The 26797-nt window shown below is 35.8% G+C and overlaps 1 protein-coding gene and 1 pseudogene across 1 annotated transcript; both read left to right on the top strand.

Moving 5' to 3' along the window:
• The first annotated feature begins 6969 nt into the window (after window positions 1–6969).
• On the top strand, window positions 6970–7905 carry LOC100029283 (olfactory receptor 11G2-like). Its single transcript, XM_016431691.2, has one exon. The coding sequence runs from the start codon at window positions 6970–6972 to the stop codon at window positions 7903–7905; it is 936 nt and encodes a 311-aa protein (XP_016287177.2).
• An 8217-nt stretch (window positions 7906–16122) lies between these two features.
• Window positions 16123–17000, top strand: LOC100616956 (olfactory receptor 11H4-like; annotated as a pseudogene).
• The last annotated feature ends 9797 nt before the right edge of the window (window positions 17001–26797 follow it).

Below are 26797 nucleotides of genomic sequence, written 5' to 3' on the forward strand. Positions count from 1 at the left end.
ATACACACACACACACACACACACACACACACACACACACAGAGTGCAAATCCAAATCCAAACAATTGCCAATTCTTGTCATTTCCATCTCCATATTTCTCATATATTCTCCCTTCTCTCCACTCATATCCCTGAACACCTTTCACTGGGTCCATTGCAATAGTCTCCTATTTGGTCTCTCTACCTTTACCCCTTCTCCAATCTACCCTCCATAGAGATATCAAAGTAATTTTTCTAAAACATATCTGATCATTTTGCTTTCCATTCTGTAAATTCCAAGAATTCCTATTTCATAGAGAAATAGTAACATATTCCAATAGAAATCCCTCTGTGGTACATTTAAAGGTCATCACAACCTCACCCCTTCTTACTTTTACATGCCAATATTTCTCTCCATGCTCTCTATGATTCAGCCATACTGACCAACATGGTGCACACATAATACTCCATTTCCCATTTCCATATCTTTGCACAGGGTATCTCTCATGACTGGAATGTTCTACATTCTCACCAATACTTCTTGGAAGTCCTGGTTTTCTTCAAGACTCAGTTCAAGCACTATCTACTGTTGGAGACCTTTTCTTCCTCCCTCAGATGTTGTTTTCCCCTGCAAGGTTACCTTGCATTTGATTTGCATATGTCTGATATATACCTCTCTATGTCATGTTGTCTTCCCCATTAGAATATATGCTCCTTGAAGACAGGAACTTTAATTTTTTTTTAATGCTTAATACTGCTTTACATATACTAATCACTCAATAAATGTTTGTTAATTGATCCTAATTAGGAAATCCTAATTAATAACTACCATTTTTTTAAATCCCCCCCTTGTTCTAAGAGCCTTGGATGAACTTGCTCCTGGGTATAGGAGAACCTCTTGAATGATTAATTCTTATTTGTGGTGTAGTGGAAAGAATACCAGTTGTAAAGACAGGGACCTGGATTCAAATCCTTTATCTTGAGGCTTACAATCTGTGTGACCCAGGGTATGTTATTTAACTCTAAAGGTCTCCATTTCCTCATCTAAAAATATGGAGTCAAACTAAATAACCTCTAGGATCCATTATAGTGACAGAGCCATGATTACATTATCTCTAATAGGTTGGGAGGAAAGTATTGTGATTATTCTCTCTATTTTAAAGATTAACAAACAGGAAGAAAAGAAAGCATTTTCCTTAAGTCTTGGTATGAGTCATGGGGAAGAGTCTAAAATTCCAGTATTCTGGATCCCAGTCCAGATTTCATTCATTCATTCATTCATTCATTCCAATATCCATTATCAATATTCTCTTGATTTTTACCTTGACCCTACATTCCAAATAAAAATATCAGACCACTGAGGGACTACCTCAGTGGTAGAATCAGTTTATCCTCTGTCACCTAAGAGATAAGAGATCTGAGAAGAAAAGCAAGAAAAACACAACTAGCATAGCCTTGAGCATTATGTAGACATTTTATAAGATTCATTTCTGAGACCAAATCCTCAGAGGGAATAGGCTCTTAAGAGGAAGAAAAAATAGGCAACAAAGTTTTCCCCAGACACTATTCTCCTTCTACAGATAAATAATTGGTCCCTCAAAGAAGAGGGATCCAAGATTTACTCCAGAGTATATTTTACTTATAACCTCTCCCTTTCCTTGCAAACACTAGGAAAGTATTGCACCAGCCCCACATCCACACTCTTTTCCTGGGTTAATTTTTGTATAGGATATTTTCTCTGTCAGAAATCTAAGATAACATAGACTAATAGAATCTCAAAACTATAAAGAACCTCAGAGTTCATACAATTCAGGGCCTGAAGCATAAATCTTCTCAAACTGTCCCCATAACAGCTCATCCAGCCTGGGGTTCAGGTTCTTCAGGAAGGAAATCTGAAGTACTCATGAGAAGAGAAGAAAGGGGATCTTGACTTCAGGGTCCTTTGTCCTGCTTCAGGAAAGAAGGTGATGTAGTGCTTATTGCAAATAAAATGGCTTCCAGGTTCTTTCTGAAGGTCCTTTGATTCAGGCTTACTGGATAGCTGATTGTGCTATTTTTTCCTCCATGGGGCATTCTCATTTATCACAATGGAGAACATCAGCTTTGGGCACATAGTATAATAAAATCAAAGGGATATATGACTGCCATCTTCATGTAACCTTTTGTCAGATTTGCTCAAGGATATGAATTGAGGCCTGAGTTATCTGATCAGACTGTCAAGTTGGGAAGACTAAGAGGGTGGAGGTCTATGGCACTAATAAATGCATGGATAATTGGCCCTCTAAAGACCTTCTCCATTTGTTCTTTATATCATGCAGTGAACATACACAGAGAGAGAGAGAGATGCTAGCCAACCAATAGTGCAGTAGCTAGACTGTCTACAGTACAAGTCTCACTCCTCCATGTTGGGGCCATCCCAAGAACTGTAGGATCCTCCAGGTCTACTCAGTCTGTCCACTGGAAGGTAAGGGATATTAGTATGTACAGTCTCAGTCAAACAAAATAATCAGTATCATGTAGACCATAGAAACTGGGTCAAAAGAACTTCTAAAGGAATCTGTCTATCCTTCTCAATGCTTGCAGATTATATTTAGAGCAGGTCAATGGGACAGCAGAACAAAGGAATAAAAGGATGAATGCAGGTGAGTAATGGCACAGCCCTCTTAAAGATTAGCTTTTTCTTAGCTCTTAATGCATTATAGCACCTGAATACCAAATAGTGACATTTAAAGTCCAATTATACTGTCCAACTTGCTATTCTTCATAGATCTCCTGCCTCTGTAGCATCTATCTCCCATGCCTAGCATGTTCTTCCTACTCATTTGTGTCGTACCTAAATAGCAGGTGAAGCAAAAGCAGCAACTGGACCCCAATCTAGGACAATCTTAGAGTGGACCTCTACATAAACACATCAAGATGGAATGACTCTAGAGATAATCTAATGAAGCCTCACCTTTCTCCAGATCAGAAAGAACAGATTTGGTTATCTGCCCAATGGCATTTGCAGTTAGTGGCTTAGCCAAAATTAAATTCTAAATGTCCTTGGTTTTAATTGCTCTCTTAACTCCCTCTATGGATGATATTATTGCAATTTTTAGAATATAAAGCCCTATAGATAAAAACAAGTAATTTGTAATTGTAGTTAAAAGCCTACAGCCATATATATGCACAAATAAGTATAAATTAGTAAGTTCTTTATATTTAGGCATAGAAATACCATTTGAGGGATAAATTTCTCCCAAGGGTTCATTTCTCTAGAATGTCTACTTTTTGGTTTGTTTTATAGACAAAGCAGAAGAAGCATCATGGAAAGACAACTGTTTAACAAAGAAGAGAAATGTTTTAAAATAGATTCAACATTTATGTGGCTGAAATACAGTATGAATTCATGGAGAGAGCACAATATTTAGAGTTATAAAGTCCTGGATTCTAAATCTGACTTGGGCAGTTGCTAGCTGAGTTATCCTGAACATATCACTTAATCTCACTGTGACTCAATTTCCTTCCCTGTAAAATGTAGGGACTGGACTAGATAGCCCCAAAGGTCCCTTCCATCTCTAAAGCTCTGATCCTATGCTCCTTTTACCAATTACAAAAATACTTCCAAGTATGAGGATAATGCTACCCATGATGTAGTCTATAAGAAGCACCAGGAAAAACAATAAGAATAACAGCAGTCATTTAACTTTAATGGAACAGTAGTGTCATAGGTTTAGTTATTCCCTCCAAGGATTCTGAACACAAGTCATCCATGTTTACCCATCTTGTGTGACAAATGCATTTCCTCCCTTAAGTTCACAGAAAATCAGTCCAAAATCTTAAGGACCTACCTTGAACTCTCTTGATAATACAAAGATATATCAATGGAACATTTAGGCTACCTATCAGCTATGCTTTATGTTCACCACATGACCATTTCTGGTCTTTTCTTCTTTTTCAAACATCCAGTTCCCCTTGGTATCATTTCTCCAGGTAATGATATTTATATGCCATTTTTAATTATTAAATTAAAATTTTAAATTTAATTTAATTTAAAATTGAAATTTAAAATTAAATTAAATCAATTTAAATTTAAAATTATGTAACATTTTTAATTTCCAATGTGCTTTACATACATTATTTTACTTGGTTCTCACAATAACCTTGTGATATAGATACTCTATTATTATCCCCAGGTTGCATGTGAGGTAAGCCTACATACACATAGCTACTAAGTCTCCAAGGCAGAATTTGAACTCATCTTCCTCCAAATCAAACACTTTTTCTGTTCCTGTGCCCTCATCTCCTGTCATGCTTCCTACAATCTCACCATTATAAAACCTGGACTGGATAGATAATCACACTAAAAAAAAAGTTGGGAAATGGTACTACCTTAAACCCATATTATCTGACACCTTAGAGATCAGCTGAGGGCAAGTATTTTTGGAATATAACATCTGATAGCATCCTGGGGAAAACTACAATTACGAAAGGGGTTTTGAAAAGAGGGAGAATTCACCACAGAATAATTTTCCCAATTCTTGCAATTGCAAATAATTGTCCATATTAACTCATACTTGACTAATTGCCTAAGCAACTGATGTACTTAAATAACCAGCAATTTGCCCATTATAAATAAATCCAGAAGTGCTACAAAGGTGATTATAGCTACAGAGATTGCTACCCAATCTGAACCTGTTCATTTAAATGGAAATCTGTAATCAGTTGTATTACCATATAATGGATGTGGTAAATTGCGTCATCTTCAGAGAACATGTGCCATTAACTTAACAGTTAAGCCAAGTCTAGTCTGAGAGGCAGTATCATACAGAGGTCTTGGGTTCAAATCTCACCTGTGATGCTTATTACTTGTATGACTTCTCAGAACCATTCTCCTCATCTGTAAAATGAGGGTAGTTGATTGAGATAGTCTCTGAAGTACCTTTCAATTTGAGATCTAAGATAAAACAATAATATTAATTTGGCAGCTCTGTGAAGAATGGACTAGAGAAGTAAGATGAATAGTCTAGTCAGGAAATGATATGGACCCAAACTAGGATAGCAAGCATGTAGATTTTAAAAAGAGGATAGATATGAGAGGTTCTAAAGAAGTTGAATTAACAAGACTTGAAAATTGATTGGAGATGGGTAGGGCGAGAGAGGAAGAGTCAAAGATGACTTTGAGATTGTAGACCTAGGTTAGTAGAAATTATGACAATGCCTTCAGCAGAAATAGGAAAGTCTGAAGGATGGGTAGACTTTGGGAGTAAAATAAAGAGGCCTAGTGTGCTTATATGAAAGTAATATGCCTGAGGTATATCCAGGTGTAGATGTCTGGTATGTATTTGGTGATAAAAGTTCAGAAAAATTACGACAATGCATAGGTTTGGGAGTTACCTGCATAGACAAATAATTAAACTTTCAAGAGTTAATTAGATTACCTGGAGAGAACTTTGAGAAAGAAGAGAACATGGTCCAAGACAAACCCTTAAGGAACAATCCTTACTAATGATTGGAAGATGAAGTAACTAACAAAAGAGACTGAGAATAAATTGTGAGGTGGGTAAAAGAAACAAAAAAGTAGTATCTCAGAAGTAAATAAGAAACTATCTATGAGAATAGAATGTTCTAGAGTTTTAAAAAACAGCAAAGATTCCACGGGAACAACAAAGCCTGGGAAAAGCCACTGAGGTTTAGCATTTAAGAGATATATGGTAACCTTGGAGAAAACAATTTCAGTAGAGTGATGGGGTTGGAACCCAGATTTCAAGGAGCTGAGAAATGGGTAGGAGGTAAGAAAATGGAAGTAGTGATTCTAGATGACTCTAGGAATTTGGCAAGTAAGGGGAGAATAAAAAAGGGATATCTTGGGATAGGAGGACAAATTTTTTTAAGAAGATACTGGGCAACAAATGTAAGTGAGGCATAAGGAAAGGAGACAATGGATAAAAAGTAGTTGAAGATGACAGCATAAAAGAGTAAATAATCAAGGCAACAAGCTTCTGAAGAAGAAAAGAAAAATACAGGATCAAGGTCTCAAGCACTGTTGCTGACCTTGTCAAGAAAAGAGGCAACTCAGCACTGAAGAGACTAGAGCATGACATAGAGAGGTTTTGAGTAGATGAGTAGGGGAGAAAAGGGAGCTAACAATGTATGAGCTCAATTTTTTCAGTAAAGTATAAATGAAAGCTAATTCAGGGTGTCCCAAAAGACTTAGTTCAAGTCTTAGCTTTAATAGTTTTAATAGCTTAAAACTACCTTAAGACTGTTGGTACATTCTGTATAAGACACAAAGAAAGAGAAGCATTAGTAAAGTAGGTACAAGGGAAAATTAATGCATTTTAACATTTATTTGAAATAGGAAACTCCTAAGTCCTGGTATCTAAAATTTTGCACCTCCTATTATTATCTTCTTTCAAAGACCAAATCAAATGCCAGCTACATCACAATTCTTTTTTTTTATCCCTTGATTCATATTAACAAATGCCTTCCAACTTCAAGATAATTTTATTATATCTTTCTGACATGATCAACATGCATTATTTTGTTTTATAACTAGTCTGTATTGGCAGAGGGGACTGATGAGAAATATAGTTTTTTCCCCATTGTGAAAGACTTCCCATTTTGAGGGACAATAAGAATCAGAGGAGATAGAAGCTGGTGGACTTGAATGCAGAGAAGCCCAGATAGTTTGGGGCTAAGCTTCCCTGATCCAATGAGTCTCTTGCCTCTCATTATCATTCAGTCCCTCTCTTTCCAGCTAGGAAAAAACATACTTCCTATCAGTTCTCTTATCATTACAAGACTACATTAATGTTTATTGTTATATAATTCCTTTGCTATACTATAAATCCTTTTGGACAGAAACCTTAATATACTGAAGCTTTATATTTCTCCAGTATTCTGTACTCAGTCGACAATTTTTTAATTTATTTTTAGTACCTTAAAGGAATATTTTAAATGGTATATTTTTAATCAATAACCATTGGTTGATTTATAGCTTACAGGCAAATGAAAATTTCTTACATGGAAAACAACTCTAATGGTACTGCTGGCTTTATACTCCTTGGATTCCCCTGTAGCAAAGAGGTTCAGATCCTCCTCTTCATATTTTTCCTATTCATCTATATCCTGACCCTCATAGGAAATGGTTCTATCATCTGTGTCGTGCATGGGAACAAGCGACTTCACACCCCCATGTATATTCTCTTGGCCAACTTCTCCTTTCTGGAGATCTGGTACGTCACTTCTACTGTACCCAATATGTTGGCCAACTTTCTTTCTAAGACCAAGACTATCTCTTTCTCTGGATGCTTCCTTCAGTTTTACTTCTTCTTCTCCTTAGGTGGTACAGAATGTTTTTTTCTGGCCATTATGGCATTTGATCGATATTTGGCCATATGTTGGCCTTTGCGTTATCCCACTATCATGACAGGACGTCTCTGCATCAACCTGGTGGTCACCTGCTGGGTGTCTGGATTTCTATGGTTCCTAGTCCCCATCATCCTCATCTCCCAGTTGTCCTTCTGTGGATCCAAGATCATAGACCACTTTCTTTGTGACCCAGGTCCTTTGCTAGCACTCACTTGCACCAGGGCCCCTTTGATAGAATTTGCTTGTTCTATTGTGAATTCTTTGCCACTGTTTATTCCTTTCCTTTTCATCATGGGAACCTATGCCTTGGTCCTGAAAGCTGTATTGAGAGTCCCTTCAGCAGCAGGTCGACGCAAAGCCTTTTCCACCTGTGGATCCCATTTGGCTGTGGTTTCACTATTCTACGGCTCTGTGATGGTAATGTATGTGAAACCAACATCAGGCCATGAAGCAGGAACACAAAAGATTGTGACCCTCTTTTATTCTGTGGTGACTCCATTCTTAAACCCTCTGATCTACAGTCTTAGAAACAAGGACATGAAGGATGCCCTGAAGAAAATACTGAGCATCTGAACATTATAGTCTTATTTTTTTAAACCTTTACCTTCTGTCTTAGAATTAATACTAGGTATTGGTTCTATGGCAGAAGAGTGGTAAGGGTTAAGCAAAGGGGGTTAAGTGACTTTGCCCAGGGTCACACAGCTAGGAAGTGTCTGAGGTCAGATTTGAACCAAGGATCTCCCATCTTTGGACCTGACTCTAAATGCACTAAGCCACCCAGCTTCCCCCTGAACATTATAGTCTTTATAAAAATACCTTTGGGGCCTGAGACATATATGTGTGTATATATATATATATATATATATATATATATATATATATAATATCTATCTTAAATGAAGAGATCAAGAATAAAAAAGATCAACACATACAAAATATGCTACTTGCAAGAACTTCAGTCCTTCATTTCCAGTGGCCTGTTGAATATTTCTATCCAGATATTCCATTTGCATTTCAAATTCAGGTTAGCCACATGTGTATTCATTATCTTTCCTTAAAAATGTGTCCCTCTTTCCAATTTCTATACTTTTGTTGATTGCTCAATAATAGGAGAATGGTAATATGTCCAATAATGAGGTTCAAAATATGAAAATCATATATTATACATCCCTCTCCCTCAATTTTCACATCTAGTTTGTTTTCAAACATTTTGGTTTCCTTATTGGCAATATCCTTCCAATTTATTTCTTGATTTCCATTCATACTGTCATTATCTTCATTACTTCAATTATAATAATAAAATTACTTCTTCATTACTTCAACTATAATAATGTAACTGATTAATCTTCTTCAGTCTCCAGTCTTGCTCATCTCTAATGTACCCTACATACTTATCAAAATAATCTTCCAAATGAGTAGATAAAATTGTAATTAACTCCCCTGTTCAAAATGTTTTGATGGCTCTGAATTGCTTATCAAATAAAATAAATGTTTTCACAGAGGATTTATGGTCCTCAATAGTTTAGCTCATCATTATTTTCCTACTTTTTTCTATTTCCCTCTCTATATACTACATACTATGTTCCAGCCAAATAGACTACTAGCTCTTTCCTAATTTCATCTTCTTAAATTCAGATATAATCCCTTAGAAAGTAAAAATATTTAAGTAAAATTAATAATATAGTGACTTCATATGAAAGTGCTTCTAACACTTCACACCTCTAGCATCTCCCCACCCCCACCACATTTTTATTTGTTAAGTAAACAGAAAGTTATTTTCTCTCCCTCCAAACACTCCAATTTCAAGTGATATCTTCTTTTTTCAATTTCTTTGAGAACCTTGTATAGATCTCATCTTTAAAAAAACAAAAGTAGGGTCAACTACATGGCTTAGTGGATTGACATCCAGGCCTAGAGACAGAAAGTTCTGGGTTTAAAACTTACTTTAAACACTTCCTAGCTGTGTGTCCTGTAATATTTAAAGGGAATTGTGGAAGATTGAAGAAGGACAGGGAATATGGAAGGTTTTGTAACGGGGAATAGAGGAGTTGAAGGATAGAGGAAATATGGCTACCAGCAAGGTAAAAGGAGAGAGATGTCCCTTGCTGAGAGGTTATCTTTGAAAATTGGGTTTCCTGAGAAATAGGTCATCTATGATATCCTGAGGGGATGTCTTCTCTATTGAGTGATGTTGAAGACACCCCAAACAGGTAAGCACAGACCCCCCTGAAGCCTCCTCCCAGACCAAGGTCACCTGGCACGGGTCCAATAAGGACCGTTTATGGTTGAATGGTTGTCCTTGGGTTCTGCTCCCTCTATTCCCTGAAATGATAGTTCTCCTCTTATCTGACTGTGGTTTTATTAAATAAAGATGAATTTTAATAACAAGTTTGGATTGGGGAGTTATCAGGCAAGAGGGAATCAGGATTTCCCTAGATTGAATTTGAGTCTCTCTCCGCTTTTGAGCTGAGGCTGGGCCTCACAGGCTGGTGAAGGGTTTCTTTTATTCCTGTCTATGCTATATCTATGCTAGTTTTCTTAAGTTCAAAGTCTTTAGCAGTAGGCAGCAAGAAGATGAAAAGGTTCTGAACTTCAGAGATTGTTGGGCCTGTCTCTATGGGCTGACACACCTAAAAACCTGGCCTTACAGTTCAAACCACTCCCCTTAAAAAAATTTGTTCAATGACACGATCACAGGAATCCTGGTAGAGCACACAGTTGGGAAAAGTCCAGGAATAAAGATACTTCTATCCAGAGAGGGAGAGAGGCTCCTTCTAGTCCAAAGGCCAGGAAAGAGAGCCTCCAGACCAACTGTCACTCTCCCAGTTCCCCTCCCCCAGCCTTATAACTGTCATCTTGTCAATATCTTCTCTTTAATATTCCAACTGCTGTCAGTTCCACCTGACTAGCAGAAAGTCCAAAACTTGTTTCAATTTTCCTTTCCACAGGCCCTGGATAAGTCACTTAAACCCCATTACCTAGCCCTTATCATTCTTCTGCCTTGGAACCAATACACAGCATTGATTCTAAGACAGAAGGCAAAAGTTTTAAAAAAAAATTATTGGGTTTTTTTTATTTTTACTTTACAGACATTTACATTTACTCCCATTTCCACTTTATCAGTGGCCTCATAAAAAAGTAAAATAATATAAGTAAAACTAATAATAAATTATCCCATCTGAAAGTACATATAAAATTTCACCTCTAGCATTTTCCTCTTTTTTTTAATCCCTTACTTTCCATCTTCGAATCAATACTGTGTTTTGGTTCTTTGGCAGAAGAGTGGTAAAGGCTAGGCAATAGGGGTCAAGTGACTTGCCCAGGGTCACACAGCTGGGAAGTGTCTGAGGTCAAATTTGAACCTAGGGGCTCCTGTCTCTAGGCCTGACTCAATCCAAAAACAAAAACAAAAACCTTGTAACAAATATGCTCACAGAACCTGAATTTGAGTACATGCAGAGATTATTATCTTCCACAGACAAATATTGTGGCAAACTATTTGTAAGTGGTTTCAAGTCTGATCACTGTCCTTGCCTCTCTAGAATCTAATACTTTAAATGCAATTTTCCTTTCCCTTCCCCTTGAGAACCCCTTTAGCTTGTATTACTTATCTTGCCAACTACCTTCTCACTCTCTTTGAGGGTTTTTTCTCCTCCATTTCTTCCTCCTTTCCTTCTTTCTTTTCAAATGATTTTCCTCCTGCTTCCCTTTTCTTCTTTTCATCCTATTCTGTTTTCTCTTTCCCTAAGTCAATTCCTTATTTTTAAGCTTTAGTTATACATACACTTTTCACAAATCTTTCTCCTGAAATGCTTTTAAAGTTTTCCCAAATCTGTCTTCCTCAAATTCAGTCTCTGACCTTTTCTACAAATTCAAAGCCCTTCATATCACCTTTACATATCTTTCTCTTTCTTAAGCTCAAGCTATCCCCTTAGTCTTTTTCTTTCTGTCATACCTTCTCACACAGAACTTAGAAGAAGACATATTTAATTGCCTCAAGATGTCAATGATAGATGTGACGTAACTAGACCCATGTTAGTGAATCTATGGCACGCATGCCAGTGGGGGCTGCTCCCCTCCCCCTTTCCACCTGTCTCTGAGGAAATTTCTCACATGTTCCACTCCTCTGCCCTGCAGCCCAATGGGAGTGCTTCATTCCTCCCCTGTCTGGGGTAAGGGGGCAGCTCACATGCAGTGTGAGAGTGAAATTTGGGTTCTCAGTCTCTAAAAGGGTCACCATCATTGGACTAGACTATGGCTGGATAGTGTCTGGGTCACTGTTTTTCATAACCCTATTAACTTTCAACAGTAATGTGAGAAGGAAAAGAGAAGAAGCACTAATTATACACTTATTGTGTGCCAGACACCACAAGTATTATTTCATTTGGCCATTACAACTCAGGGAAATAGATACTGCCATTATCCCCATTTTAGAGTTAACAAAAGTGAGACCAGAGGAAGTTAAATAACTTGTCTGGATTCACACATCTGGTGTCTGAGGCTAGATTTGAACTCAGGTCTCCATGAATTTAGGCCCACCATTCTACTATGCTGATCCATGTCACTGTCATTTGAGAAAGAATTAAAGTAGACTCTCATGTCCCCAGGAGATGCATTCCAAGACCTAAGCTGGAGAGCTGAAATCCCAGATAAAAGAAAATATTTGCTGAACTCACATCTATGTGCTCTCTCTTCCTGCTTCTCTTGCCCGTTGGCTTGATGCTCTGGAAGTTTCCCACTATACACACACACACACACACACACACACACATTCACACACACATACACACGTGCACACACACATGAACATGCACACACACAGACACACACAAATAGTAAAAAAAGTGAAATTGAAAGTGGAAGAAAGAGACCTACCCATTAGTAGATCACTGCCCTTGCTGACCTCCAAACACACTACACAGGTGGTGGTGCTTCACAGGCTATGGTATTTCATATTCATGCAGCAACATGACTTGCCATGCAATGACATTTAATGATGCATATGTGTCATGCAATGGCATGGCTCTATCCCACAATGACACCTTTTTCCATGTAAGTGCATGCAATGGCATTTATGCATCATGCAGTGACATGGGAGCATGCCATCTCCCACCCATTGACATTTGATGACACATTTATATCATGCAATGGCATATTTGTTTCCTGTAGTGCCACATAATGTCATGCATCACTTTGCAGAGTTTTTCTGAGATGACATCTCTGGGCTATAGAATCCCTATGGTGATGTTCAGCCTGAAATTGTTTAATTCTAAGACAGGTATAAACTTGAGCATGAAAACTCACATCCTACAGTGTAATTGCCCATGTCATTTGTAAGATGACTGGCTAATAAAATCACAGTAGCACAGAGAACCTCTATCTGTAGGCAAAAATAGCCACATTAATTGATTGTTCACACATAAGCGTCTAGTCTGGCACCAAGTTCTTAAGTGGCCTGGAAAGAACATCAGAATTTAACTGTTATGGTGGCCCAGGCAATGTTAAAAGAGAGGACAGAAATTATAAAGAGAAAGTGAAATTTGTTGCATAATGAGTTCACAGAAAAATATTTGAGTGTTTTAGTGCACTTTAAACTCAATTAATTAATTAATCAATTAATTTATTAAGGGAGTCATAGTGTTCAGGAATGATTGTCCTATAATGATAATCCTATTTATCAAATCATTTCTAAAGTCCTTGGTTCAATTATGGGTGCCTTATTGTACAAAGTAAGTTGATAAACTGCAGAATATCCAGAAAAAAGGCCATCATGTTAGCAAAAGACCTCAACCCCATGTCTAAAGATCAAGCCAAACACATATTGAAGGAACTGGTAGAATAAATAAAGGCAGATCAGTGGCATTGTATGTAATGTGCTAGCTAGAGATAGAGCAAACAAAATATAGGATCAAGTCTAGCTTCAGACACTTGCTAGCTGTGTAACCTGGACAAGTTACTTAATTGCTATCTGTCTCAGTCTCTTCATCTATAAAATGATGATAATAATGGCACTTACCTCAAAGAGTTGTTGTGTGGATAAAATGAGAAATTTGTAAAGTGTTTGCAAACCTTAAAGTGTTATATCAATCCTAGATATTATTATTGCTGAGAAGTATTATCCAAAAGAAAAGAAGGATCATTGAGGCTATCACTTTGAAAAGTAGATTGATTTTGCTTTGCTCTGGGGGCAAAATAATCAGTATGGGGAAAAAATTCCAAAGAGGTGAAGTTAAGCTTGATGTTTTAAAAAATATTAAATAAATAAACAAATAAATGAATGAATGAATGGATAGATAAATAAATAAATAAATGGGCTACCCCAGGAGATAATAAGTGTTTCCTCACCACATATTTCCAAACAATATCAGAAGGACCATTTGTTGGATAAGAAGGAGATTCTCATTTTTATAATTATTGGATTAAATGACTCTAGAGATCCCTTATAACAATTCACTGACATTCACTTCATAAACGGGCTTCCAAAAGCAACTATTCTATAAAGTGGCATGTATCAGGACATAAGATAAAGTACATGTGTATAATTATTCTCAGATAACAGTGTGTTAAACATGTTTCACATCAATTTAATGTTCTGGAAGTTATCTATTTTAATTTTTATGAATCATCTCTAGATTTTTTATTATGGAAAACTTCTTCACAAGCTAATTTAAATATTAAATTTTAGATGTTAAAAGGTAGTTGTTATTCATGACAATAAAAATATGTTGGTGTGATTTTTACATGTGTTAGATACATTAAGCAGCATGATATCATGGGGGAAAATGCCACCATATAAAAAGCTACTATCAATATTTTTAATATATAGGTACTTTCCTCTTTCCTTTTATCTATTTTGGATATACATTTAGTTGTAGTATTGCCAGGTAAGAGGGTATACACGGTTTTGTATCCTTTAGAGCATTGTTTCAAATTATTCTCCAAAATTGTTGGACCAGTTTGCAATCTTCCAATACTGTATTACTGTCCCTATGTTCCACATCCCCTCCATTATATAGAAGTGGGGTTTTTCTTTTCTTTAATGTCAGCTGATCTGATGGTTATAAGGGGGTACCTCAGAGTTGTTTAAATTTGAAGTTCTCTTATTAGTGGTAATATAGAGCATTTTTTCTTGACTTGTTAGCTTTGATTTCTTCTGTAAATTATTGATATCCTTTGACCATTTATCAATTAAAGAATGGCTATTATTTTTTATAAATTTGACTCAGTTCCCTATATATTTGACAAACTTCCTATATATTTTATGCTACTTCACTGTCCATGGTATCTTTTAGTAAAATGTCATTTTCCTGATTTTCTTTTTCAGTTAGGTCTATTTTTGTTTTTGCTTTGTCCAATATTGATTGCTACTTCTGCCTTTTCATTTCAGCTGAAGCATAATAGATTCTGCTCCAGCACCTTTCAAGTGCATCTCTTGCAAACAACATGTTGATAGATTCTGATTTCTAATCTATTCTGCTATCTGTTTTCATTTTATGGGTGAGTTCATCCAATTCACATTCACCATTAAAATTGCTAACCATATATTTCTCTCCATCCTATTCTTTTTTACCCTACTCCCTTTTCAAGTCAGTTTTGCTTCTGATTGCTTTAATCTATCCTCCTTCATATAATCTCTCCCTATTATTCCCTTCCATTCCTATTTCCCTGCACAATTAGATGGATTTCTATATCAAAATGAGTGTGAATGTGTATGTATACATAGATTTTGCTTCTTTGAACAAGTTCTAATGGAAATGAGGTTCAAATGTTGCCTGCCAACACTACCCTATTTTCCCAGTCACTCTACAAGCTCTTCCTTGAATGCCTCTTTTACATGACAAGAGATTTACCCTTAAAGAAGATCTGTGGTCCTACAAAACTAAGGTCAGGTCCATGGTGTACCAAAAAGGTCACATCCTTTTATTTAGTTCAAGAAAACAAAGAATTCTTTGCTTAGCAAAGAAACACTCATTCTTCAAATGAATCCCTTAGTGTTTTTTAGCCTGGTCAAAGATTAAGTTAAAGAGAAATTGCTTTTAATTTAACTATGCCAAAAACAGAGCTTCTGAATTTAGTCTGATAACCAACCAAATCTATTTGAGTGAGGATTCATTCCTAACCTTAATTAAATTTATGTCCTTCATAAGAATGAAAGCAAGTTCATTAGAATAGAATGTGGTATTCTTTACATGGCTAGTAGAAAGATATTTTATTTAGATTAGATTAGACCAAATACTTCAAAATAAAATGTTGTTAACATTTCAGAAAATAACTAGAGTCTGTGGTGTTCTCTACTGCCAAAGAACTAAGAAAAGTAAGTAAATACTTTGTACTAGAAAAAGAATCACAACTAACATGGAAGAAGCTTTGTAAGTTGAATTATCTCCCCATCTGTCACTGTATCCTCTACCTATTAAGTTTTCTCTTCAATAACAAATCCTCCTTAACCAACTAAGAGATGGACAAAATATTAATGAGCAAATGGAAGGAACAACTTATAGTCTTTTCCCTATAGGGATTTGAGCCTGTTGTAGCAAAGTAAGCAAGAAATAATGGTACCTTGAAGTATGAAGGGTGGTACAAGAAAGTTGAGTTATGGCCTGCTTTGTCAAAAATTAGAGAGGTGGAAGGAAGAAAAGATTATTACAAACTGGTTTCCATATGAGCTTTGTTTATTGTTTATCCTACAAACTCTCCAATGGCCTCATTAAAATCCTGTCCAAGAGCTGCCCAAGATGCAAATCAATTGATATAACTGTGTCTTTTGTCTTTTCCACAGCTCAGGAACCAATGAACAACTCAGGAGTACACACTGTGACTCAATTTATCCTTCTAGGCTTCCCTGGGGACTGGGAGATACAAATCTTACTCTTTTTTTATTCTTGATAGTCTATATCCTGACCATGATGGGGAATGGGGCCATCATCTGTGCAGTGAAGTGGGACCAGAGACTCCACACTCCCATATACGTCCTACTGGGGAATTTTGCCTTCCTAGAGATCTGGTATATCACCTCCACTGTTCCTAGCATGTTGGAAAATTTCCTCTCAGAAACTAAAGCCATCTCCTTTGCTGGTTGCTTTCTCCAGTTTTATTTCTTCTCATCTCTTGGTACAACTGAAGCCTACTTCTTATGCATCATGGCTTATGATCGTTATCTTGCCATCTGCCACCCATTGCACTACCCAATCAAAATGACTTTACAGTGCTGTTACATCTTGATATCTGTGTGCTGAGTGCTTGGCTTCCTAAGCTATTTTCTATCTACTGTACAGCTCTCCCAGCTGACATTCTGTGTTCCCAATATCATTGACCACTTTATTTGTGACATAGATCCACTCATGGCTCTATCATGTGCCCCTGCTCCTACCACTGAAATTCTGTTTTACATCATAAGCTCCCTGATCATCATTCTCACCATAATCTACCTTTTTGGATCATACATCCTATTACTAAGAGCTGTGCTGCAAGTTCCCTCAGCAGCTGGTAGACGAAAAGCCTTCTCCACATGTGGATCTCATCTGGCTGTGGTCTGTCTCTTCTTTGGGAGTGTTATGGTCATGTATGTGAGTCCAACATCTGAAAACTCAGGAGAAGTACAGAAGATAATAACCTTGTTCTACTCAGTTGTGACACCATTTTAAAACCCCCTGATTTATAGCCTCTGAAATAAGGAGATGAAGACTGCCCTGAGAAAAGTCATTGGGATATCTTCAGAATAAAGCCAAATATATAAATTTGACGTATGATTCCATATTCTAGTAGTGGATAATTCAATTCAACAAACATTGATTACATGCTTGTCAGGGGAAAAATACTGGAGATAATAGAGAGATAAATAATTGAGAAAAGCACAGTCTCCTACTACAACAGAAGGTTATACTTTGGGGATAAATTGATCTGCTTGGGTCATGGCATTGTGGATTAAGCTTCAGTCTACTGATCTCTATTCACATTCCTAGTAGAAAACCCTGGTCAAGAGAATAGCTCTGTCATTGCTCTTCTTGTTACTTGTGAAATCAAGCAGGTTTCCCTATTGTCTGCCATAATCCTTTTCAAGATTTCCAGATAATTGGAAGTATAAGGGCTATATCTTTACCATGCAGCAGCTTACCTGTATAATCAGCACTCTCATCACCATCATCATCCTCTTTGCCCCTTCTACACAATTTGCTTAGAGACACAGAACAATTTCTTGGCTTTTCCTACTTCTAACTCAGACCCAGCATTCTCCACACAGTGATCTAATCCAGAGTTCTGATTTCAGGCTGCCCAGTACTGCAAGCATTGAATGAATGAAGACAGAGTGCAGTAGGTATAATCTTGAGTCCCTGGTTTCTCACATTTATTATACTCTTTTCAGGTAAATTCAGGAAGATAACAACAGATTAATTCAAGTACATGCATACTTGGAATTTAGTGTTCCAGAGACAAGACTCAAACACCATAAGTTTCCTAAATAAAAGGAAGGACAATGCCTTAAAGAAAGATTCAATTTGCACTTTAGTAAAGAAGTGAAAGAGGAAATACCTAATTTAACAAATAAAATAATACTTCCTTAAGTAATTTCAGAAGATAATTACTTGGCTATGATAGATTTTCCTTCTCATTATTGATTAAAATCATAATTAATTGAATCACTATTTTCTGAATTGAAACAAGAATTTATAAGATACTAGTTTGTTCATAGCATGATCTTGTCATTTGAGGATACAAAAAAAGTATAACTAAGACGAATTGCTCAATAGATAAATGATCAAACAATATGAGCACTTTTTGATTTCCATATTATTTATTTTTAAGTGAATAATCTTATAAAACCAAAACCCCAAAGCATGTACCCAAAAAAATAAGTGATGAATCATATGCTTTCATCTGCATTCCTAATCCAAGAGTTCTTCCTCTGGAGATAGATAGCATTCTTTTTCATAAGTCCCTCACAATTGTTCTGGATCGTTGTATTGCAATTAGTAGTTAAGTCTATGAAATTTGATTGTTATGAGCACTTTTTAAGAGTTTCATATTATAAACTATATTCATTGTTGTTTGGAAATAGGCTATAAATCAATAATAATACAAAAATACAAATTAAAACATACCTGAGATTTTGCCTCTCTGACCAAGATAACAAAATATGGAAATAATAAATGTTTTAGGGGTTGTAGGAAAAAAGAAACACATATGTTTTGCTTCTAGAACTGTTAATTGGTCCATCGATTTTGGCTATCCTTTTCAACTAGAAATATAACGAAGTCCAAAGAAAGAAACAAGTCACTGCAAGATTCTATAAAGTATATTCAGTACCATGCCTATCAAATTACCAAGAAACTTTTTTACCAAATTAGAAAAGGTTATAACAAAGACATTTGGAAGAACAAAAGATCAAGAACATCAAGGGAAATAAGGAAAAAAATGTGAAGGATGAGGGCCTAGCAGCACCAGATCTTAAACTGTACTATAAAGGAGTAGTCATCAAAACAACATGGTATTGGCTAAGAGACAGAAGGGATCAGTGCAATAGACTTGGGGTAAATAACCACAGCAAGATAGTGTACGATAAACCTGAAGATCCCAGTTTTGGGACAAAACCCCACCATTTGACAAAAACTGCTGGGAAAATAGGAAAACTGTATGGGAGAGATTAAGTTTAAATCAATATCTCACACCAAGATGAATTCAGAATGGGTGAATAATTTAAATATAAAGAAGGGAACTATAAGTAAATTAGGTGAACGTAAAATAGTTTACCTGTCAGATCCATGGGAAAGGAAAGATTTTAAGACCAAGCAAGAGATAGATAATATTACAAAATATAAAATGAACAGTTTTGATTACATTAAATTAAAAAGGTTTTATACTAATAAAATCAACACAACCAAAATTAGAAGGGAATCAACAAATTTTGGGGAAAATCTTTATAACAAAAACCTCTGACAAAGGTCTAATTACTCAAATTTATAAGGAGCTTGATCAATTGTATGAAAAATCAAGCCATTCCACAATTGATTAATGGGTAAGGGACATGAATAGGCAATTTTCAGATAAAGAAATCAAAACTAGCAATAAGCACATGAAAAAAGTTTTCTAAATCTCTCATAATTAAAGAAATACAAATCAAAAACACTCTGAGATACCACCTCACACCTAGTAGATTGGCTAATATGACAGCAAAGGAAAGTAATAAATGTTGAAGGGGATGTGACAAAATTGGGATGTTAATGCACTGCTGGTGGAGCTGTGAATTAATCCAACCATTCTGAAAGTCAATTTGGAACTATACCCAAAGGGCATTAAAAGACTGCTCTTTGATCCAGCCATATCACTTCTGGGTCTATATCCTAAAGAGATAATAAGGAAAAAGACATGTACCAAAATATTTATAGCTGCTCTCTTTGTGGTGGTAAAAAAAAAATGGAAAACGAGAGTTTGCCCTTTAATTGGGGAATGGCTGAACAAATTATGGTATCTGTTGGTGATAGAATACTATGGTGCTCAAAGGAATAATGAACTAGAGGAATTCCATGTGAACTGGAGTGACCTCCAGGAACTGATGCAGAGTGAAAGGAGCAGAACCAGGAAAACATTGTACACAGAGAGTGATACACTGTGGCATAATCGAATATAATAGATTTCTCTACTAGAAGCAATGCAATGATCCAGGAATATTCTGAGGGTCTTATGAGAAAGAATGCTACCCACATCCAGAGAAAGAACTGTGGGAGTAGAATCACAGAAGAAAAACAATTGCTTGATCACATGGGTTGATGGGGATATGATTAGGAATGTAAGCTCTAAATGATCACCTTAGTGTTAATATTAACAATATGGAAATAGGTCCTGATCAATGACACATGTAAAACCCAGGGGAATTGGATACAGGAGCGGGGTGAGAGGAGGGGAGGGAAAGAACATGATTCATGTAACCATGGAAAAATATGCTTAATTAATTAATTAAATAAAAAAATTTTAAGATTCTATGAGGTAGCAAAGTACTGGAAACAATGTGGATGCCCATAAGATGGGGAATAACAGCAACCCATAACATATGAATGTATATTGTATATGAATGATTTTTCATTCAGAGGAAGTCAGAGATAAATAGAAAGATTTATATAAACTGATGTGGGCAAGAAGAACTCAAACTCTAAATGACTGAGAAGGAAAAAAGAGAAAAATTCTAGAACACAAATAAGGGAGCATACTTGCCTCCTTATGACATAAATATTGGAAGGAGGACATATTGCAATAGAACATTATATATTTTATTAGATATGGTGTCTATGAGATACTTTTTATAACTGTTTTATTACAAAGGAAGGTTTGATTCAAAAGCTGCGGTGGTGAGGTGATAATAGTATAAACATAGAAATAATTGTGATATAAAAATCAAAAACTTCAATAAAATATTTTTGAAGTATAAAAAAAATCAGGTAGACCCATTACCTTGTAAACATACCTGATCTTAGAAGTGTCATTGTCGTATCACGGATTTGTGCCATTTGAATAATTTTATTTGGTTTTCCTATAAGATCCAGGGAATAGATAACATTTTTATATAATCTACTCATTCTGTTTGTTCCTGAGGCCATTTACTGAGGCATCATGATTTCAGAAATTAAATTTAAAATTAAGAATCTACTAGGGTGTAGCAGTTAGGTAGCTCTGGCCCAGAAATAGGAGATTCTGGGTACAAATCTACCCTGACACTTCTTAGATATGGGATTGGGCAAGCCACTTAACTCAAACTGCCAAACCCTCACCTCTCTTCTGCTTTGGAAATAATGTTTAGCATTGATTCTAAGACAGATGGTAAAGGTTTAAATAATAAATGAATTTTTAAAACAATCTATTGGTGGAAAATATACATATTAAGTTTCACTGATTCCTTGCACCATTTAAAAAAATGTTCCCGATTACATGAAAAAAATTTTCAAATCATTTTTCAAAACGTTAAGGTGTGAGTTTTCTTCCCCCCCTGCTGTCTGCCTTCCCTGAGATAGCAAGCAATTTGACATGTTATAAATATGCAGGCAAGTAAAACACATTACCATGTTAGTCATGTTGTGAAGAAAACACAGACCAAAAAAAAAAACAGAAAAAACAGAAAAATATACTTTAATCTTATAACTATACCTAAATCTCAATCCTAACTAAAATTTCAAAAAAAAAACCTAAATCTATCTGCCTTCAAGGGCAGTTTCTTCTGCCAGGGCCAACCTACTCTGCCTAAACTAAGAATTTAATGGATATCTAACTACCTATCTAAGCTAATCAATAGGAATTAATCACCTACAACCTCCTAACAGGTAGTTAAGGCTTTAAATCTGTTTTTCTCTATCCCCAACTGTCATTTAGTCTCAACTGCCAGTCTGAGAGACACAGAAACAGACTCCTCCTCCCTAGGGAACCCAGAGACAAAAGCCCCCTTCCAACTGACACTTTTATTTATATCGTTCCTTCCTCTCTTAGTTAACAACCTTCAACTCCCTTTCACAGAGGCTTTCAATTAACTGACTCTTACTGAGAAATGTTCCTGCTCCTCTGTCTCTTAAAGGGACAGGGAGAGAGATTAACAAAACTTCTTTAACAGGACCATTCATTTTACTTTTACACATTTCAGTCAATTGTATCTCTAAGAAGATGTGATCAGTATATACTGAAGAAATTTTCAAAGTCCTCTGTGTTTTTACATTTTCATTCAGACTGTGTTCAAGATATATTTAACTTATGATCACAATTCATGTAAATGAGAAACTAGGCATATGAATTAGAAGTAGTCACCATTTTAGGTAATGTAGCAAGCATGCACCAAAAAAGAATTAGTAAAACCCTCCCCTTTCATAGATATTTTCTTCGTAAGACATCCACACAAAGGAAAGAACTGTTGCCATCTAATAAGGATTATTCAGGCCAGAGAAAAGGACACATACGCAAGTTTTCAAAACTAGATAGAAATAACCAGCATCATATGAAAGTGAAGGGAGTCCAGTACTAATGTTTCATGGCCATGGGAAGGAGCCACTGTTAGATGGATAGGAAAAATCTATAGATTTTGCAACAGAATAGCAGAATGCCAAAAGGGAATGATCAGAACAACTGGGGAGCACAGAACTAAGGAGCAACCAAGCATAGAAGCAGGATTGCAGGAGGAAACCTGAAAAAAACATTTCATTGTGCTTTGAATCATGTGTATTGTATAGATTTCAAGTCTAGACTCCAACTACCTTCCAATTATCCTCAATGAAAGAGACTTTTCTGGACTCGCCTTTGTGTATTAGTGTATAAATAAAACTTTTCTGTGTTTACTATAAAATATTTCAGCAGTTGCCTTGCTGCCTTTTATATACCTTCTTCACAACCCTTTCTCCCTCCACTCTACTGCCATTCCAAGCCTAAGGCTATAATCAAACTCAATACTCAGTTGCTCCTGGAAAGTGTTTGTCAGTCTTCTCCCTTATATCTCTACTCAATATCCCTCTAACATTCCAAAAAAAAAAATTCTTCTTTCTAGCCACCACTATCTTTTATCTTGTCTTCCTCTATTAAAAAGTAAATTCCTTCAGGTCAAGAATTAATTACCTTCTTTTGTTCATTTGTATAGATCTCCAATACTTGGTACAATAGGCAAATAGGTGGTTCAGTACATAGAATGTGGGGTCTTGAGTCAGGAAGATTCAGTTCAAATCTGGTTTTAGACATTTACTAGCTTGTCACCTTGGATAACTCTCTTAACCCTATTTGCCTTTGTTCCTTATCTATAAAATAAATTAGAAAAGAAAATGGCAAACAGCTCCAGTATCTTTGCCAAGAAAACTCCAAAATGAGTCACAAGGAGTTGGATATAAATAAAATAAAATATAAACTAAACAAAAACAAAAACAACTTAACTCAGCACAATGTTTGATATATGCTGGATGTTCAATATCTACATTTAAATCCATGCTTTTATAAGACTGAATGTCTAAAAGATAGCTGAGGAACCTTTTGGAAAAGAAAAATCAAAACAGATACTGAAGTTTCTTTGGCTTCCTTCCAGAGAGATTTTTTTATGGAAGCTATTCCCCCTCCACAAAATTGTATCTGAGTGTTCACATCAGGAGCTACATTGACCAAAGGTGTCATTTGGGGATGGAGAATCATCTGGAATTGTTATCTTGAATGATTTTGGAGAAGTTAGATAATCCACTGAGGTATAGATAACCAAGAACAAATCAGAGGGAGGCCAAGCCAGGCCAGGCAGATCACCACAAGGAAGTCTACAGTCACTTGTATAACACATCTCTGTATGAGATTTGTAATCCATCTTCTCAACACATCCTCTATTCCTTCTTCCCCAATAGCTAGTCTCAGGTATTTTTCTAGTCTTCACAAAAAAATCTCCATCATATTTCGCTGTTTTGATCATTCAGTTTCCTTGCCAGTCTATATTTCTCAATATGTAATTAGATTCATTTGCCCTATTCTTTATCTTTAAAGTAATCTAATAGAGAAAAAAAAACAAGTCAAAGTTGATAGTCTCCACAAATGTCAGTGATAAATAAAACGTCAAAATATCTCTTCCTTTAAAATCTCTAGTTCAATTATATACAGAAAGTGAAACATTGTGGAACAATCTAATATGGACTTTGCTACTACAAGACAATCCCAAGGGACTTTTCATAAAAAATGCTATCCACATCAAGAGAAAGAACGTTGGGAGTAGAAACACAGAAGAAAAGCAAATGACTTGTTATTTGTTTATATGGATATATGATTGGAGATTGGGGTTTTAAAAGATTGATCTATTGCAAAAATGAATAATATGGAAATAGGTAAAAGTGACAACATTTGTATAACCCAGTGGAAGTGATTATTGGATCCAGGAGGGGGAGGGAAAATGGGAGAGAAAGAAAATAAAAATAATAAAATTTAAAAAAATAAAAACAAAATCTCTAGTTCATGTACTCATTATTGATGCTTTGTACATCTGTATATAAATACCTTAGGTCAGATAACTGAGTACTTTCTTCATCTTCCATTATTTTCTCTCATGGACAAATATTGTGGCCAACTATTCATGGATGGCTTCAAGTTTGGATGTCTCAATTGCCATTATTCTAATACTGAAGCTACTCTATTTTATATAACATAGGGTATATAGGTAAATAATTTTCTCCAACTTTCTTTTCAGTTTAAAACTGCTTTGATTAAACTTGAAAAACTATAAGCAATAACAACATTCTACTAATACTTGCCTCTGTCTTTTGCTACAAATCTGTCTCTATAATATTTTAAGGCCATGATCCAGAAATCCAAGCCCAACTTTCAAATACCAACTTCAGAGCTAGCTCTTGACTTCCCAAACTTGCCTCTCTTTTAAATCCTTTGTGTGAAGATAAAATCATAACCTGTGCCATTTACCTCTTCAGGGATTATTTCTTTGCTTTCCCAAAGACCTTTCAATGATTTGAAATGCTTCCTAGGTTTTTTTATGAGAGGATTATTTATGGACATATGAATTATCATGAGTAATGTTCAGTTTCTCTAACAAATCTTGAGAGGTTTCCTGAATGCCTTGGATACATGACCAAGGAAAACAAGAGATATCTCTATTGTAATTGGGCAAATAAATAATATTTTTCTACCTCCTCAGCAGAGAACCAACATCCACCATTACACAATTTTTCCTGTGATACTTACTAGATGATCATTCATCTGGTGGCCCTGATACCTCCAATTTCTTATTCCTTGGAAAACAAACAGCTACTTCTTTTTCAGATGTTCCACATACATCCTTAGTGAGGTGGTCATTATGTTTTCTTTATTTCTAATCCCTTTATTTCCATATTAGAATCAATACTGTGTATTGCTTCTAAGGCAGGAGAGCAGAAGGGATAGGGAATGCAAGTTAAGTGACTTGCCCAGGGTCACAGAGGCTAAATTTGAACCCAGACCCTCCAATCTCTAGGTCTGGCTCTAAATTCACTGATTTGCCTAGCTGCACCCCCTCCCTCCATATCTTTCTTAACTTCAAGTATTTATTGTCTGATTTTCTTAATGTTCTCTTCGTTGTGATACTATTTTACTCACCACTCTGACCCTTCTGAAAAATTCATTTCTTTGTTGACAAAAGTAAAGCCTAGCTTCCATGTTTTTAAGGAATATTTTTTTCTCCCTGATAACCTGGATGATGGAGGAAAAAGTCCTTGAGTCTCTTTACTTTCTCTTCTAGAAGGAAGAAATGTTTGCTTATTAAACCTAGATAGCAACGAGTTGGTTGCAGAAATATCAACATTACACACCAAATGCAGGCTATTCAAAATTGTCCTTCTGGGTGATCCTCACTAGAAGTGAAATCCTTGGTCCTTTGCCTTGGTCATTGCCAGCTGATACCTCCTCAAGTGTGTACCTATGATTATTAGTACCTATGCAGACCATCATAATCTTGGAGGCAAGGGTGTATCTTGGATCCACATTCTCCAGCTACCACAGCAAAAAAAAAAAATGCTAAGTATTATGTTTATTAGGTTGTGGTAAACTATTTATAAGTAGCTTCAAGTCTAAAGATATCACTCTCCTTGCGTCTCTAGAATCTAATTAATATTTTTAAATTATCCTTTCCCTAACCTCCTCACCTTGTATTACTTATCTTGCCAACTACTTCCTCATTCTCTTTAAGGGTTTTTTCTCCTCCATCTCTTCCTCCTTTCCTTCCTTCCTTTCAAATGATTTTCTCCTGTTTCCCTTTTCTTCTTTTCATCCTTCACTGTTTTTCTTTTTTTTCCTAAACACCTTAAGTTAATTCCATATGTTTAAGCTCTAGTCATACATCTACTTTACACAAATCTTTCTCCTTAAATCCTTTTAAAACCCTCACAAATGCTTGGGGAAATTTTAATAGACTAGTGCAAAACAAAGGAGAAAATCCAGCTTCCTTTACTGATCGATCGCCTGTCTGAAACAGCTGAAGCTATAATGGGCATAGAAAAAATAACAAGGAGTCATTAGCCCACATAAAGAGACAATTTCTGAAAGGATGCACACCACATCTCAAAAATTTTTTCAAACATTATTTTCCTAAATATGATACAGTGAATTTGACTGAATTATGAGATGCTACATCATACATATATGACAGTCACACAGATCAAAGTAAAAAAGTGGCAGATTTGAGGCAAAAATTAGAAGAATCACAGAAAAATTTAAAAGGCAAGGAGATTGAAGAAATTAAGAATTTGAATACTGTTAGAACATACCCAAAACCTGTTTATCAGCCAAGAAAAGTACTGAGAGAGACTAAGCAATGTTTTTTTTTTTCTGCCATAAAACTGGACATCTGATCAAAGACTATTTTCTAAAAAAGAAGTATGAAGTTAATAACAACAAAAACACACAAGTAATTGTTGTGATCACTGTTCATTGAAGTCAAATCAACATGCAGCAAGTCTACAGGAAATTAGAGATGCTATAAGAGCAGGGACTAAGA

The sequence above is a fragment of the Monodelphis domestica genome, chromosome 1, assembly GCF_027887165.1.
Source record: "Monodelphis domestica isolate mMonDom1 chromosome 1, mMonDom1.pri, whole genome shotgun sequence".
NCBI lineage: Eukaryota > Metazoa > Chordata > Mammalia > Didelphimorphia > Didelphidae > Monodelphis > Monodelphis domestica.

Bases quoted from the DNA above. Each gene is read 5' to 3' on its own strand.
- LOC100029283 (XM_016431691.2), top strand. From the start codon at position 6,970: ATGAAAATTTCTTACATGGAAAACAACTCTAATGGTACTGCTGGCTTT.